At 47.2% G+C, this 15813-nt stretch overlaps 1 protein-coding gene across 6 annotated transcripts in view; it reads right to left on the reverse strand.

Annotated features, from left to right (window-relative positions):
• FOXN3 (forkhead box N3) overlaps nt 1-15813 on the reverse strand; it is a 364903-nt gene that overhangs the window by 110609 nt on the left and 238481 nt on the right. For all 6 annotated transcript variants that reach the window (XM_072963564.1, XM_031679324.2, XM_031679322.2 and 3 more), the window contains one exon: nt 4675-4739. In XM_072963564.1, the coding sequence (XP_072819665.1) occupies nt 4675-4739 (65 nt within the window). The remainder of the gene's footprint in view (nt 1-4674; nt 4740-15813) is intronic.

The following is a 15813-nucleotide window of genomic DNA, read 5'->3' on the forward strand; positions in this document are numbered from 1 at the left end:
CAAGTGGCAGAGTTGGGACCACGACCGGGGACCCGCACAGGTGACCTGGTGCTCCTTCTGCTGTAACTTGTTTCCAGCTCAGGACTCGCTCCTGAGCCTTTCATGCTGCAAAATACAACCAAAGGGATGTATCGCCTACATTTCAGCAGAGAAAACCCACAGCAGAGCTCTGGGCGAGGGTAATGGTTGTGGGCAGGGGGCGACCCACAACAGTCTTCCCAGGAAAGTAAATGCATGGAGCCAATCTGGGACCTGGGAAACTGACATCCCACAGAGCAGGTCACCTAGCATCCCACAGAGCAGGTCACCTAAAGGGCATAATTTGCTCCCTGCACGTTTTGCACCAGCAGCATATCTGTGCACTCACAGAAACAACGTGCATCCAACAGCAAAAGAGCTGGTTTCCTTTCCCCCGTTTGCTCTCGGGCCGGCGTGAGCACGGCCCTGCCCTGGGCTCTGAGAAGGCCTGGAAGGGCTTCTTTCCATTTCATTAGCTCATGTCAGAAGTGAGTGGGAATAAAAATCTGTTACGCGTGTTATGGAATTTAACTCCACCCCTGCATCCTACGGAAGTAGACTGGCTAATAATTTGTGGCCCCACAATGGGGTGACCAAGTGGAGAGCAGAGGGAGGGCCAGGAAGGCCGGCAGGATGTGGGGAACCAGGCAGGTCTGCATCACTTGATCAAGTTGCTTTGCAAGAAGATTTGGGATGTGTGGTTTGACCTCAGGATGGGCTGTCTGTGGTTGAGGGAACTTCAGTGAACTCCAGCCGAGTCCAGTGCCGGACTCCGGGAGATGGATAAGAAAGACATGCTTGCAGGTGGGGCCGTGTGCCTGGGCCTAAGTGGTCAGCAGGCTCAGAGCTGTAAAGGCAGTAGCTTCTCTCCGGGCAAAACTCTGTGGGGAGCTTGGAGGCCCATCAAGACTAAGAAGGCCGAAATGGGGCTGACGTGGGAGGTGAGACGGGCGGCAGCTCGTAGTAACTCAGCAGAAGGCGTGACTTGAATAGCAGCAGCGATGGCAGATGTAGCTGAGGGACGACCCGTCCAGGGAGCAGAGGAAGGGTCAGACCGCAGGTGGGAAATGTCTTTAATCAGGAATCACTGACTCTTTAAAATAAGGTGATGGGTAATAAAGTAAACTAGTTCTAAGTTCGATGGGTGTGAACATGTGTGTGTGTGTGTGTTGGGGGGGTGGCTAGGAGTTTGGAAAAGGGAAAAAATTGAAAATGCTTTACTCTTTTAATTGTAAAAATAAGAGACATTATTTAATGAAAAAATTAAAAAATGTATTTCATATACATAGGGACCGTCGCAGAGACAGGCAGAGGGTACAGCGGGAGACACCTGTCAGCTGGCCACTCCTAAGGGCTCCGAAAAAGCCACACTCATCTGCTTGGCCCCATCCTGGGTCCCTTTGAAACAAAGGGTCTGTCCTCTTCTGGTGCTCGGCGAGGTTTCTATTGCACAAGAACTGAAGCACTCTCTACCCCCTGAAACTGCTAACATACTGAAACCGTCTCTAGCAGCCTTAATGGCATTTAAGACAAATACTATGAATTGATGAAATGACCAATTATGTTAAGTACCCATGCCTGGTGTAATCCAAACCAAATCTTACCCCATTATCCTCAAAACTGCGAGATGATTCAGCAGGCCCCCTTGCCAGTGATTCTGGAAGAACCAAAACACAGAGGCCACCCTTGATGGGACCTTCGGTGCTTCCAGTTAATTCTTGCAATTGGGTTTATGCTGGAAAAAAATAACTGTACTATGTTTCTGCTCAACAGCTTATAAACAAGACAAGTGTTAGACGATACGCAGCGATTCCCCACGGCAACCAGTACGCCACTTTGTTTCTTTGATCCAGGTTTTAACTTCCATTATCCTCTCTTTGGAAATCACAGCATTCTTCTGACACACATCTTGGGGTGCATGTCAATATCCCAAAGTGCCCGAGAGCCCCTCATTTTCTGCACCCACCCCTAGCGTTCCCATCGCTCGCTCCGTGGTCCTCTCGTGCCCATGAGCCCTTGTTGTCCGCCCTCTTTCTGTGTCTACCTGCCCCCACCCACCTATATTTCAAGACCTTGCGCACGCAAGTGTCAATTCTCCCAAGAAGTCACAGCCACCACACTCTCTCCCTCCTGACAAAAACGAGGTCTTGTCCTCCAAGCAATGTGGCACATCCATCCGTGTATTTTGCTGCTTCTGGACTGTTTTAGTCTCAGCCCCCAGGGCGACTCCGTGAGAGCAAGTTCTCCCTGGCCCCACTGCAGCCTGGTTTAACCAGTTCTGCTGGTGCTCAGGGCCCAGGGTCAGGCTTGGCTCTGCTGGCCTGGCGCTGGGTTCCTGCATCACCATGGGTGACCACGCTTCACCTTCTACCTCGCTTCCAGGCACTGGGTTCTTTCCAGCATCCTGCTGGCCTTCAATCCCAATCCTTGTGGCTGGAACCTATTAAGAGAGTTCTTTCCTAGTCTGATTATCTAGAAAAACATCTTCCTGCTTGCTACAGAGATAAAGAAGGAATGGGTCCGTATACAAAGTATAAAGATGAGAAAGTGAGCATGAAGTGAGAATAAATCAGGTTACTTTTTTCTACTTGATTCTAGCTGATAGCTTCTGCGGGCACGATGGGGCAGCTCCCTTCTTTCTATGCCTTTATCTTTATTGTTGAACTTTTGTTCATGGGCATCAGCAACTTCATCAGTAACACTCACCAAAGAAATACAAAAATATTAATTAGGAAGAACATGCATACCGTTTAAAAAACTTCATCAAGATATGTGTCTCGAGAACTCTCTATACATATATAGCCAACGAAGAAACATCACAGGAAAAAAACCACGAACAAATCCTCACCCACACTTCCAAATTCTCCCCAAGATCCTTCTTCCACTTGCACCAAAAAAATAAATAAATGGGCTGTACTGAAGTGAACGTGGATTCAATGAGCATCTGAAATCTGTAATAATTTAATTCTCAATGCCTAGAGTAATTAGGAGAACACTTAACCCTATGAAGATGAGAAAAACAGTCGACCACCCATGAGACAGAATGAGCGAAACCACTCAACTTCAGAAACCTTATCAAGTTTCCCTCATGCCTCTGCCCCGCAGAAATAACCCAAAACTAACACGCTTAGAGCAAATCATCTCTAATGTGGAACTTAATGAATAAAAATCCTATAAGAAAATGCTCTAAGTAAATAAAATCCCTTTTGTGAAAATAATCCAACCATGAATGATGTCCATATCACCGCCGCAGATCTACAGCAGAAATAAAGATGCACATAACTTCACAATTCGCTGGGAAAAACACCCAAAGGCGCATCATAATTGGTTTCCATTTACACTTTCTGAAGGGAGAACGGAACAGACTTTTTAAAAATTATGTATTAATTTTTGAGAATGGAGGGAGTTCCTTTTTTTTTGCTTTAAATATTTAGGATATCTAGGTTGGTCATTAAAATTAGGATTAATCAGAACTGCCAGCCTAAATCTCACCTGTACCAAGCAAAAAATGCAAAGAAATCCTTAATTTACCAATTTCACAGGCTATTAAAAAGATAGCATGCAACTGTATGGCCTTTAAAACAATAGCAAAAAAAAAAAAACCCCAAAAAACGTGAGGACATGTCTCACAATTGTTTGAGCTGCTCTGGAAACCTGAAGATAAATGCCTCTCTTCTCAGCTACAATTATTTTCAACTCCTTCACACGCACACCCGGCCCGCAGGAAAAGAGGCTTAACCGCTCCAAACCAACCAAAACGCACTGAAACTCCTCCCACTTGGCACAGCATGGGTCCTAAACCCTTGGTTACAACCAAAGCCATCTGCTTGGGCCAGTTATGCGGCTCAGAGGCTGACAGGGAAGGGAAGCTGGAAGACCCTTGGGAGCCAGCCGATTCCAGCCAATCCGCAGAGCAGACACCCAAAATAGCCATCACCCCAATGTAATTTCTCAAAGAATTTAGAATGCATCTTACTGCTGTTTTCAGCCACTTATTCTTCTTTGATGTGGGCCATTTTTAAAGAAACTTGATAGCAAAAGTAGAGATGACAGGCAGTTTGAAATCCTTGAGTGCCCTGGATAGGAAGCCGTAGAAGGCAGCTGAGGGTGGGCTGCGCCTCAGGAAGGAAGTCCCCCTGCAAACGATGCTGGTAGGGGTGAGGGAGGGGTGTTCTGAGCCTCAAAACAGGCAACAGTGACCCTTCCAGGCGCATGCGGATGTCGGGGGACAGCCAAGAACCAGTGGACTTCCACGATGACCCAAGTGCCAGAACACCCACAACATTCCCCACAGCCCAGGCACTGGGAATATGGTACGGGGTTTGTTTTTTCTTTATCAGCCCAGTTTACACTATCTTTGCATCTTAACTTCTACATGATTCCAATGCCACCAAAGCAAGCCAAACACTTCCAGAATATGACGAGTGACGACAGACCAAAGAAGCAGTCTGGTTTCAGGCTAACAATTCACAGCAACCAGAAGACGTGAGTAGGAAGAAACACAGAGAACTGGACGAACAGACCCAACCCACAACACTCACGCTTCTCCAGAGCGCCCACTCGGCAACAGGACAGAACTCTCCCGATGGACACCAAGTACGGGGCGGGGGTGGGGTGGGGGAGTGGGGATGGAGACAGGGGCTGCTAGAGACCTACCTTGTAGAAGGGCTCCGTTTCTCTTGAAGAAGGTACTGCCCGGCCAGATGGGTGGACCTGATGTGCTGAAACAGAAGAGAAGCCAGCGTGAGGGCAGGCTCGTCTACACCCATGCACCAGCGCTCAGACCACCCCTTCTCCAAATACATCCTTCAAAATGGCCTCAAAACACGTTCCCAGTTATGCATTGTACACCCTCTGAAAGTGCAGCTTTAAAACCATTAGGCTTGTTTTATGATGAATGGGCTTCATCTTTGAAAGTGCAGGACCCGTCCGTGTGGGTGTCTGGTCACTGTCTTGACCCTGCTTCCTGATGGGCATTGAAGTCATTTGCAGGTAAACAAAACTGCAACATTGGTTCACCAAATCCTTAATATACAGATATGACCTTGATCGACTCCCTCCCTCCTCCATCCCCTTGTTTCGTATCCTGTTTTAAATTTCTTGGCTTAAAATGTTGCACTCTGTATCCTATAAAACATTTTGCAGATATGTTACCACCCACAGTCTGGTAACAAGAGAGGCAAGAAAAGAAGAAAGATCGATATATCACAAAGACAGTTTACTACATCTATAGACAAGCATTTTCACTGTTTTAAGACACCCAGCGAAAAACTTTATTACCAAGCCAGTCTTAGGAAAATATCCTTGGAGTGGAAAGGAGGTGATTCTAAATCAAGAATTGGTTTAGATTAATGTTAGAGGGCACTTCGTCAAAACTGTTACTGCCTCCAGCCCAAGAGGAAGTATAAATTACTTTCTCCAAAAGAAAACGTGGCAAACAATACTGGTTAATGCATTATCAATCATCTTCAACAGTGAAAAATTAAAAAGTTGGTCTGAATCAGACATTTGTAAGTTTGGCAGACCGGGAGACACATGTACACACAGAATAAAAAATCTGAACGACTATACACTGAATGTTCCAGAGTCAACCAGGGTCTCCAGGAACGCAGGACAGCAGCACTGCTAACGAGGAGGGATGTCGGCGACGTGTTCTGCTCACCAACATTTCCTCCGCAGAGGTCCGAACAGCACCGCAGGGATGGGGACACGTGACATGATGTGGGAGGAGCAGCGAGAAAGGAAGAAAGGTACTAATGCGTAAGAGTGCTGTCAGACATCAAAATAACGTCGAAATTGTTAGAAAACCCACGGTATGAACCTCGATGCAGGTGGAACTTTCTGTTTTTATTTTGGTTTGGATCCACTCCAGTCAGAGGAAGTGAGAATAATGCATCTCAGCTTTAGGCTCTCCCTGCAGCCCTGACTCTGCTCTGGCAGGTGGGGCCCCTCTGTGACCGGGAGTCCGAGCGAGACGACGGTAGGTCTGGCTGGTGCCTGAGGGCTGCGGGGTGATGGCTGCAAGCCCATTTTCCTTCTATCCTATTCAGCTTTGAGGCTGTTAAGGCTCAAAGTTGCGTGAAGAATAACGTACATTAAAATGCTTAAGATTATCTTTTAACAACCCTGGCCAGCCCCTGGGATTTTTTTTTTTTAACCATCTTATTTTTATAAGAAAGCAGGAAACAGCAAGCTGGCTGTTGCCAATACTGAATCACCTGATTTCTAAAGATATTTAAAAACTGAGGACTTCATTATAGAGGAGCTGGTGCTTCTAGAGAATTCAATAATTGAGTATTACTGCAGGAGCCTGAATATCCAGCTTACTTCCACCCAAAGCTCCTCTTTATCCTGACCCCGATTTGGCTGAAAACTGAGTAGACGCCAGGGATGGAGTAAATGTGGGGAATCGAGGGCGGGTAAATCCAGTGGTTTAGATAAGGGAAATTCTCTCTGTGATAAAAATCTACTTAAAGATTTCTGCAGCGTCCTTTTAACGTACCCAAGTCACTGATCACTATTCTGCTCGGTCTGCTGTGTCGCTGGTATAAGCTATACTCCAACACTGGAGAGCGATCTGGACCAGCCCAGCCACCTGCTCTTATGTGGCCCCTGTTGTGGGTGATGAATTCACCTGTGGTCAATTTTTAGCTCAAGGTAAGCTGGTTTCTGCCACGCTAATTGCAAAGCTTTTAAGCTCCTTGGTGCCATATTCTACATCCTTCTTTGGGATGGTCCCTCAAAATGGTATCTCCTTATTAGGAGAGTCAAAGCTTTATGAAGTGCTTATTGAGAACTGTGCTTAGACATGGAGGGAAAAATCAAAAGTCATATTTTATGGCCTCTAGGAGCTTACTGTCATACTTAGCTAGCTCCAACCTCCTATGACTATATCTCAAGAGACTAGAAATGCATGTAGAAATGACAATGGTTATGGCTCCAGGGGCTGCAGATTGGGGAAGCAGCAAACTAATTTTTTCCCTCCATCTGGAGATGTCTTTGGCTACTTGGCCTTTAAAGCTCAAAGTTAGCTTTAAAAAAAAGTATATGAAATTATTTACAAGTGTATATCAACCACTGTAATTCAGAGAAGCAGCTACTGGTTGAGGCCTCTGTGGGAGGATCTCAGGCCACCCTGGATACCACTCATCCATGTGGCAAATCGAGGAGGGGAGGGTGGGGCGGCATCTACAGAGAATGGGGGACTCTCCACACTCAAGTCACCTAAATGCCAGTGAAGTGGCTACTGGGGCCCCTTCAACCCACCGGAGTGGGTTTAATCACCTTATGAAGGTGCTCACGCTGCTTGACGACAGGATGCCAAAGCACCATGTACAGAGCACAGCCACCAACACTGCTCCACGGGACCCGCCGATCCTGCAGGCAGGCCAGGCAGGACCCGCCTTCCCCACTTTGTCAGTGAGGAGCTGGGAGGCCTGCAAGTTGGAGAGACCTGTCCAAAGCTGGTCAGCAATCAGTTTAAGGCCAGCCCGCCGTACCACAGAGACACACGTCAACGACCCCGATTTCATTCCTCATCGTCCAGCTTTCTCTGCCAGTCTTCCTTCCGGCACCAAACTTTCAGCCTTCCTCCTCCGTGGAAGAGGGCTGCAGACGGTGCTTCACCAGGAATCTCTCCAAGGCAAAACCCCAGGCTAGAAAAAGCAATCAGGCTCACCATGTGCGAAAGACAGATAGTGGGCCCCATAAGCAGAAACAATACAAGGCTGGCGCCACAAATGTCTCATTTCAATAACGCTCTAACAAAATCATGCGACCTTTGGTACCAGGAACCAAACCCACTTGAGACAAAGGAAGTTGGCCTCAGGTTAAGAGGGTCTTGCTTGCCAGAAAAGGCAGTCTGTGAACTGGCATTTGAGAACATCGATCCAGCTAATCATTAAGACCAGAGTTGAGCGGAGGGAGTCGGAGGGGTGGGTGGAGGGAAACAGCTCAGTGGCAGAGCGCATGCTTAGCATGCCCAAGGTCCTGGGTTCAACTTCCAGTGCCTCCACTTAAAAAAACAAACAAACAAACAAAAGACTAGAGCTGAGCCAGCAAGTCCCCAGGTTGCACCTACCCACCCAAACAGCACATCCAGCGTCTCCCTGGGCCTCCCACTCTCAGCTGCTTCACTTCCACCTCCCATGAGGGACTCTGTAAGTTAACAGGTTGTCCAGCCCGAAGGTGGCTCTTGGCATAATGATGTGATCTGTCACATGTTCTCCCTACACCACGAGCTTTCATCATTGTGAGAGCCGGCTCAATGTCACCAAGACTCTGGGAGGTTCTGGCAAGATCTGCGCTTGTATTCACCAGCCTGGACTTCCTGTGAGTCTAAGGAAAGAAAATTAAGACAAGCTCCTTTTTTCTAAGTACTTTTAAAAAAGTACTTTTTTCTAAGAACAGCTGCCAAATGTGAATTGGTGGATCTAAAAGACAGAACAGGACACCACACCGCGGATGAACCTGGAGGACATTGTGCTCAGTGAAATAAGCCAGTCACAAAAGAACAAATACTGCACTTGACTAGAGCGGTCAAGTTCACAGAGACAAAGCGGAATGAGAGTTGCCAGAGGCTGGAGGGAGGGGGAGCAGGGAACTGTTTAATGGGTAGAGGGTTGCAGTGCTGTAAGAGGAAAAGAGTTGTGGAGACTGGTTACCCAACACTGTAAATGTGCTGAACACTCCTGAACTGTACATCTCAATGGTTAAGATGATATATTTTATGTTATGTGTATTTTGCCACAGCAGAACTTTTTTAATGTGCAATGAGAGAGGGAGAGAGAATGAATGCATGCAGGAAGGACCCCCAGTAGTGAATCAAAATCTAAAGAATTTTGGGCAGTGAAAGGCCAACCTAAGTGTTGTCTCTGAAGGTCCCCTGCTGTTAGCATCTCCGCCAGAGTGGCCTCCAGCACATCAAGAACCAGAAGCCCAAACCGCCTGGGCAAAGGACAGGGATGTGGCGAGACCAGCCTATCCTAACCCAGTACTTATGGACGCCAAAGCGCGCCTGCTAGTCTTCAGGCAGCTGAGCAGATTCCTGCCATAGTCTTAGTGCTGGGAACAGTACGAAGGAAAAAACTAATAGAATTTCAAAGAGAGAGATGAATCCACTCTCATAGTTAGAGACTTGAACACCCTTTTCTCAGAAGTGGGCAGATCCAGGAGGCAGAAAATCAGTGAGGACAGAGTTGAACTCGGCAACGCCATCAACCAGCTGGATGCAATGGACATCTGAAGCCTACTGCGTCCAACAGCAGCAGATGACATCTTCTCACACTCACGTGCAACAGTCACCAAGACAGACCACACCCTGGGCCATAAAATGTGTTTAATAAACTTAAAAGAATACAAATCATGCAAGGCAACCCTGTTAGACCCGTGACAGCTACCATCAGACTGTGTTTCCCCAGGAATAAAACAGCCAAAGTAGTTGTAATGAAGGGAGAATTTCTATTAAAAAAAAAAAAAACAACTTGGAATTCTACTGTCAGTTCTGTGGACTGATCACCAGGGTATCATAGAAAACCACACATCACCTGCACCACATACTAACACAGGCCCGTTGGGTGAAGGACGCCAGTCTTTGAAGCCTGGAATGCAGGCATCAGGGAGACCTGTGTGAGATGGCTTCGAGTTCCACAAATCATCCTTCATAACTTGAGGGGCATCACTCCTTAACTCAAGAACCCAGGTGAAAGTTCACAATTCTCAGGGACGTTCCCGACACTTTTACTACCCTCCATATAAACCCAGAGCATGGCTACCTGGTCCCACCCTTGTAATTTTTCATTTCAAGAGTTTGGTGGTATAAAAAGGTGGGTGAAAACCAGTAACTCACAAGGCAGAGTTAAGTCCAGTAGGTTCTCTGCCTCCTCAGAAAGAAGCCTTTATCTTCTTTCCCAACATGCCCCCAACCTGCCACCTGACACAGGTCTCCAGGACACACTCGTACCCCGTATATATCTATGGCCCACTCAGGCCAGTTCTGTTCCCCTCCGCTGAAATGCCCTGCTCCCCTGTTCTCTTCACCTAGTCGACTCCCATCCATCCTTTATGGTTTAATTCAAATCGCAGATCTTTTCTGGTCACTCCCACGCTGGAACCTCTCCTCGCACTGAATTTGAGAATTCCTGTAGCCAATTTGGCAACTGACTGTACTCTGTGGTATTTCCTCATCTGCTGTCTTATTCCTTTAATTCACTTTCCATGGGTGTGTCTCCTACATTTCCAAAGAGGAGAAACCCCATGTGGGCAGAGACTAAAGGTGACTCCCCTCCTAGAATTTAGCCAAGTTCACTGGCCACAGAAAACAGCTGTCATGATTCTACTAAGTTTTGGCGTAAAACAGCTGAAATGTTACCTGCACATCATAAACAGAATTATTTCAAACAGTAGGATTTCTAAAATAATCTCTTAACAGATACAATTCCCTTACAAAGGGACTAGCCTATATACTAGTATTTCTTCTTCCACTATCGTCATCTCTGATAAAAACTTAAAAATCTTTAAAAATGGAAACAAAATTATAAACCTCATCTTTGATGGTAAGTAATACGTTAGCTAATTTGGATTACTCTTTTCTGTGATTTCTTGATTACTTAGGAATATATAAATAACTGGATAAGTACATGTGTATTTCTGATAAGACGGCATGCATGTTTGGGTATACTGAAGAAATTCTGCTTGCAGCCTGGCTACAATTTCAGATGCATCCGGCTCCTGATACATCTTCTGAACAGATGCAAAGGTGTTTATCATTATCTTTGTGCTACACAGTTTCTAATTTTACATATGAAAACCAAGGCATCATTCAGCATAAAGTACATTATTTGCATGATATATTTGCATTTGTAAAACACCCACATTTACTTTTACTGCTTAATGGGCCTGGTTAAAATGGGCCACTCTATATAAATGGAGCACACTGGTTCCCAACTCAATGGTGCTGATAAGAAAACTACGCCTTTTAGATGCAAATGAACACACTAATCACAATGAAAATGGTGGAGTTGAGGAAAGCTGAGCAGCTGTTCCAGGAGCTACAAGTCTAGGGCCGGTCTGGTTCCAGCTTCATCTCAGGAGCAGCCTGGGACTCCCCAGAGGGCATCTGCCCAGGGGCCATGGGATAAGCTTATCTTTTTCAAAGGTGGCTGGGAGAGAGCGGAGGCAGCTCCTGAATCTGGGCTGACTGAGGTCATCAGTCCAGGCCAAAGGACACAGGTGGAGCAGAAGGGAGGAGGACTGCGTGTGCAAAGCTCACAGAGGAAAGGCAAGACACACAAAATTAAGTAACCGCAGCACGCCATTAAAATGATGTAGCCATTATGGAAACTAGTATGCTGGTTCCTCAAACAATTACACAGAGAATTACCATGTGACCCAGTAGTTCCACTTCTAGGTATATACCAGAAGAACTGAAAGCAGGAACTCAAAGAGGAGCTTGTACACTCAGATTCATAGCATTATTCACAATAGGCAGAGTGGAAGCAACTCAAGTGCCCATCGATGGATGAATGGATAAAAAGTGTGTGATAAATACATACAATGGAATATTATTCAGCCTGGAAAGAAGGAGGAAATTCTGACACATGTTATAACATAGGTGAACCCTGAAGACATTATGCTAAGTGAAATAAGCCTGACACCAAGGGACAAATACTGTATGATTCCGCTACATGTGGCACCTAGAGTTGTCAAATTCATGAAAGACGGACAGTGGAACGCTAGCTGCCAGGGGCTGCGGGGAGGAGGGAACGGGGAGTTACTGTTTAATGGGGACAGAGTTTCAGTTTTACAAGATGAACTTAGTTCCGGAGATGGATGGTGGGGAAGGTTGCACAACAGTGTGAATGTACTGAATGCCACTGAACTGTGCACTTAAAAATGGTTACGATGATAAATTTATATTATGTGTATTTTACTCTAATGTAAAAACAAATCGTAGCTAGCTAGCCAGCTAAGTAAATACATAAGCAGACATTCCCTAACGGCAAACCAGACCCTCAGGTAGGGAAGGTGGTGCTTCTGCTCCTCTGGGCCAAGACTCTGGAAACAGGAGCCAGTTTGCCCACCTTTCTTTCTCTGACTCATCTACTCACTGAATAACATGGCTTCACACCTCCTGTGGGGACATGGCAGTAAAAAAAACCATCCTGCCCTCCAAGACGCAGGGACATGGATGGGTAAACAGATAAAGAATCGGGAGCTGTACAGAGGATGGCACAGCTCTGGGCCCACAGCCGTCAGACCACAGCCCTTGGGTCCCTCGATTAGTAAGCCCTGAATAAAACTGGGCACTAGCACCTTCTAGACATCGACCCTCTTGTGGGCCAAAACCATGGACAGTTCCCTCTCTTCCACGAGGCCTACCCTGACTTGATCTTCATCTGTCCCTTCTCGGAGGCCAGGTGGCCCGCCATCAACACACAGACTTTGATACCAACTGTCCTGCCAGTTCTCCGGCTGCGTCCCCGGGGAAACTGCAGGCCCTTCAAAGGTGTCATCCACCGGCTAGGTGCTCGGCACGGGGCCTGGTACCTTGTACGTGCTCAAGACATACCAGCTGTGACCACGGCCCAGAGAGCAGCCCTCAGTGGACTGTTAGGTCTCTTCCTGGGTAGTTGAAACCTGGGGGCTTTGTCGTGGAATTTCTCTATCTCAGGGTCACTGCCCATGAATCCGGACACGAAGACCCTTCCAGGAGCAGCCTGTGAAAGGATGGCAGGTCTGAGATGGAGTGGCCTGGGGTGGCACAGGGACAGCCTCTGGGCCTTCCCCTCTAGCCACGCTGGGCTGGAGGGGCGTCGAGATGGAGGAACCCCACCCCGCTCTCCCTCCCTTGGCAATGGTTTGTGAAGATCTTGATGACTATGCAAAGGTGCAAAGGGGCTTCAGCTGAACAGGTGGAACCCATTGGGGACCTCAGACAGTGTCATGCAGTTGGAGACAAGCCGTGGGAAACCTTGCCCTGAGATGCACTCCTTAAGAGGAAGTACCTCTTGAGTGAAAACATCATTTTGCCTTGAACTCAACGGCAGGTTTTAGAACGCCCTGGGCCACCCCATCACCAAGAAGCAGGAAGGGCCGGCCACATGCCTATCTTCTGTCCCAGGACTGAAGCGTTGTTTTGAGGCCGTGACGACCACACGCCGCACCACACACGTTAACAGTAGTAACGTGAGCCGTCACTACTCCACTGCGCTCACACAACCTCCAGGAAAACCTCAGTAATGGAGACCGAATTCACTATGACCTATTTATCATTCAGGTTTGTGGAGATCAAGAGATACAAACATTGAATGCGAGGCTGGGACACAGCCTGATTCCCAGTACCCCCTACGATGCTGAAAACCAGTCACAGACAGGAAAATGACCTATTTGTGGGGAAACTGATTTATCTTGACTATTCATTTCCTCCCTTTCAGAGCCAGTCACATCCCACACCCCACCATGAGGATGAGAGACATAAATGCTGATTTTGGAAAGCCGATGCTATGGGGCAGGACACCGCTGTCTAAATGTTCTATCAAGGGTACCAAATCCAGGCACTCAAACCCTGAAGTTGTACATAACAGCACAGTTTATTTCTTTTGAAATATTTCTCCTATGGTTTATTGGATCTAGTGATGTTGGCTTTGAAGTGACAAAAGGCAATTTTCCATTTCCCAAAAGGAACCTCTTACATCTGCCCAGGCAACAAATATTGTGATTGGCATCAGCAACTCACTATGCCTTTATCCTCACACTTCCAACCGAGCAAAGAGAGCTGGCCCTACCTTCGAAGATGCTCCTTCCTCTCCACGTGATCCTGGGCCACCTCCTTCACCACCTGCACCAAGCCATTATCTGCTTGTGACTCTTTTATTCTCAAACTGTCCATGTGTACCCTGAGCCCTGCTCGGGAAAACCAAAGAAGGAACGGCCGGGAAACCCAAGTAAGTGAACTGGTCCTCTTCCCACACCACGTGGGCCACAGCTTCTGTAACTGACTCTTCAGCACCTAACACCTCCTGCCCCTCTATTTCTTTTAGAAAACTTACAGAAACATCCATTTCTCTCCTTAAAGGACAATGAAGCAATTACACTTACTAAACTTTCTTAACAGTATTAAGTTCAAGGAGAATATTGCAGAAAAGCAATGTTAGCTCCCCGCCAGTTACAGAGATGGGGGTGTGAGGACTGCGCTGGCCTCACACCATTCAGTAGTCCAAGGGGACTGCTCGGGACATTTACTCCTGGGTATAGACAGTCAGTACACCTGTGTGAGAGGTTTTGGGTTTGCTTTGTTTTGCACTTCTCGCTTCTTTGAATTACCACGTAATTGAAGCTTTAAGCATATTCAGGACAACTTTAGCTTCCTGAAACCTTTGGGAACCTGACGCCCTGTGTACAGACCATGTTTTCTGGTGCTTGGTCACTGCACTCACTGTCGGGTGTCCGACGACCACATGCAGCGCATGCTGTACGTCCTCCCTGGTGACACCTGGCCTGAGAGCATCTGAAGGACACAAGTCATGCTCCCTGCTGGCTTGCAGAGCCCAGCACTAAATCAGGCTCCAAAGGGTCTTCCCAGACTCTTGCTTCTGGACTTCCCACCACCCTCCTTCAAAGGCAATGCTCCACGGAGTCACATGCCATCCAGTTTGGGGACTGCCATCCCAGGCTTAGCCCCTCCTGGGACGTTGCTTTATGATTAGGGCATCCTGACAACACGTGCATTAGATAAACTGCCACCACTACATATCTGCAGGTATGTGGACTTTCCTTAGCAACGACTCCACTTTAATTTTTGCAGAATTCAGTCAATCGTGTGTTCAAAACCACCCCCTGGGCTCCCTGTGGCCTGAGTCACTCCCAGTTTTCTTAGCGCTGAGTGACTGGCTCAGCTTGCTCCAGCTTCATCTCTTGCCTTGTCTTGTTTTTTGTTTGTTTGTTTGCTCTGGCAATACCAAGTTGCTCGTGGGTTCCCAGACACACCAGAATGCCTCTTACCCGTCTTTGCTCACTGAGATGCCCCGCCTGCAAACATCCCTCCCTCTCTTGTCCTCTTTGCAAACTCTTCTGCATCCTTGAAAATTCTGCTCTCCGGCCTCCTTCTCACTTCCATCCGTGCCCGGAGCAGATCCAGCTCTCCCTTGCTGTTCCCCCCATGCACCACACTGTATTGTAATCTATTTAAGTGGCTTGACTGTGAACTCTTGGAGAGCAGCAACTCTCTTATTAGTTCAAAGTTCCCCAAAGCTGGCAGGAGTAGGGGTTCAATAAGTATCTGCTGGCAAGACCAGCCCAATGAAGTGTACAGAGCCGGCATCAGGATCCTCATTTTGCAGCTAAGAATTTAATTCGGAGAGGTGAAGTGATGAGGGTCCTGAGCCAGTGAGTGACTCACATTGTTTCCACTGCACCGTGATATGTGTGTAACTCTCACTTCCTGCTTTGTGATCGACAGGAAAGAAGAGTTCACTGGATGTTTCTGAGCATCTATACACTGCCTTCTTTTTGGAATGGACAACCAGAAGGACAGTCCTATAATTCACCATTATCAGTGCATCTAGTTTAACTCAGAGCCCAAGCAGCCAAGCGCTAAATTGACATGACTCCTCTCTGCAGAGGTGGTGGGGCTCTGAACAGGCATAAGATGCCTGCATAACTTTGAAGAAGAGATTTCCACACCCCTTTGTCTCCTATATAAATGGACTCAAGAGCTGCAGCAGTGCATAAATGATCCTTTCTTTCCACTGTTTATAGTTGAAAGCAGCCGTTTTCAGCTTCTTGCCGGTGATCACT

The sequence above is a fragment of the Vicugna pacos genome, chromosome 6 (assembly GCF_048564905.1).
Source record: "Vicugna pacos chromosome 6, VicPac4, whole genome shotgun sequence".
In the NCBI taxonomy this organism is placed as follows: domain Eukaryota; kingdom Metazoa; phylum Chordata; class Mammalia; order Artiodactyla; family Camelidae; genus Vicugna; species Vicugna pacos.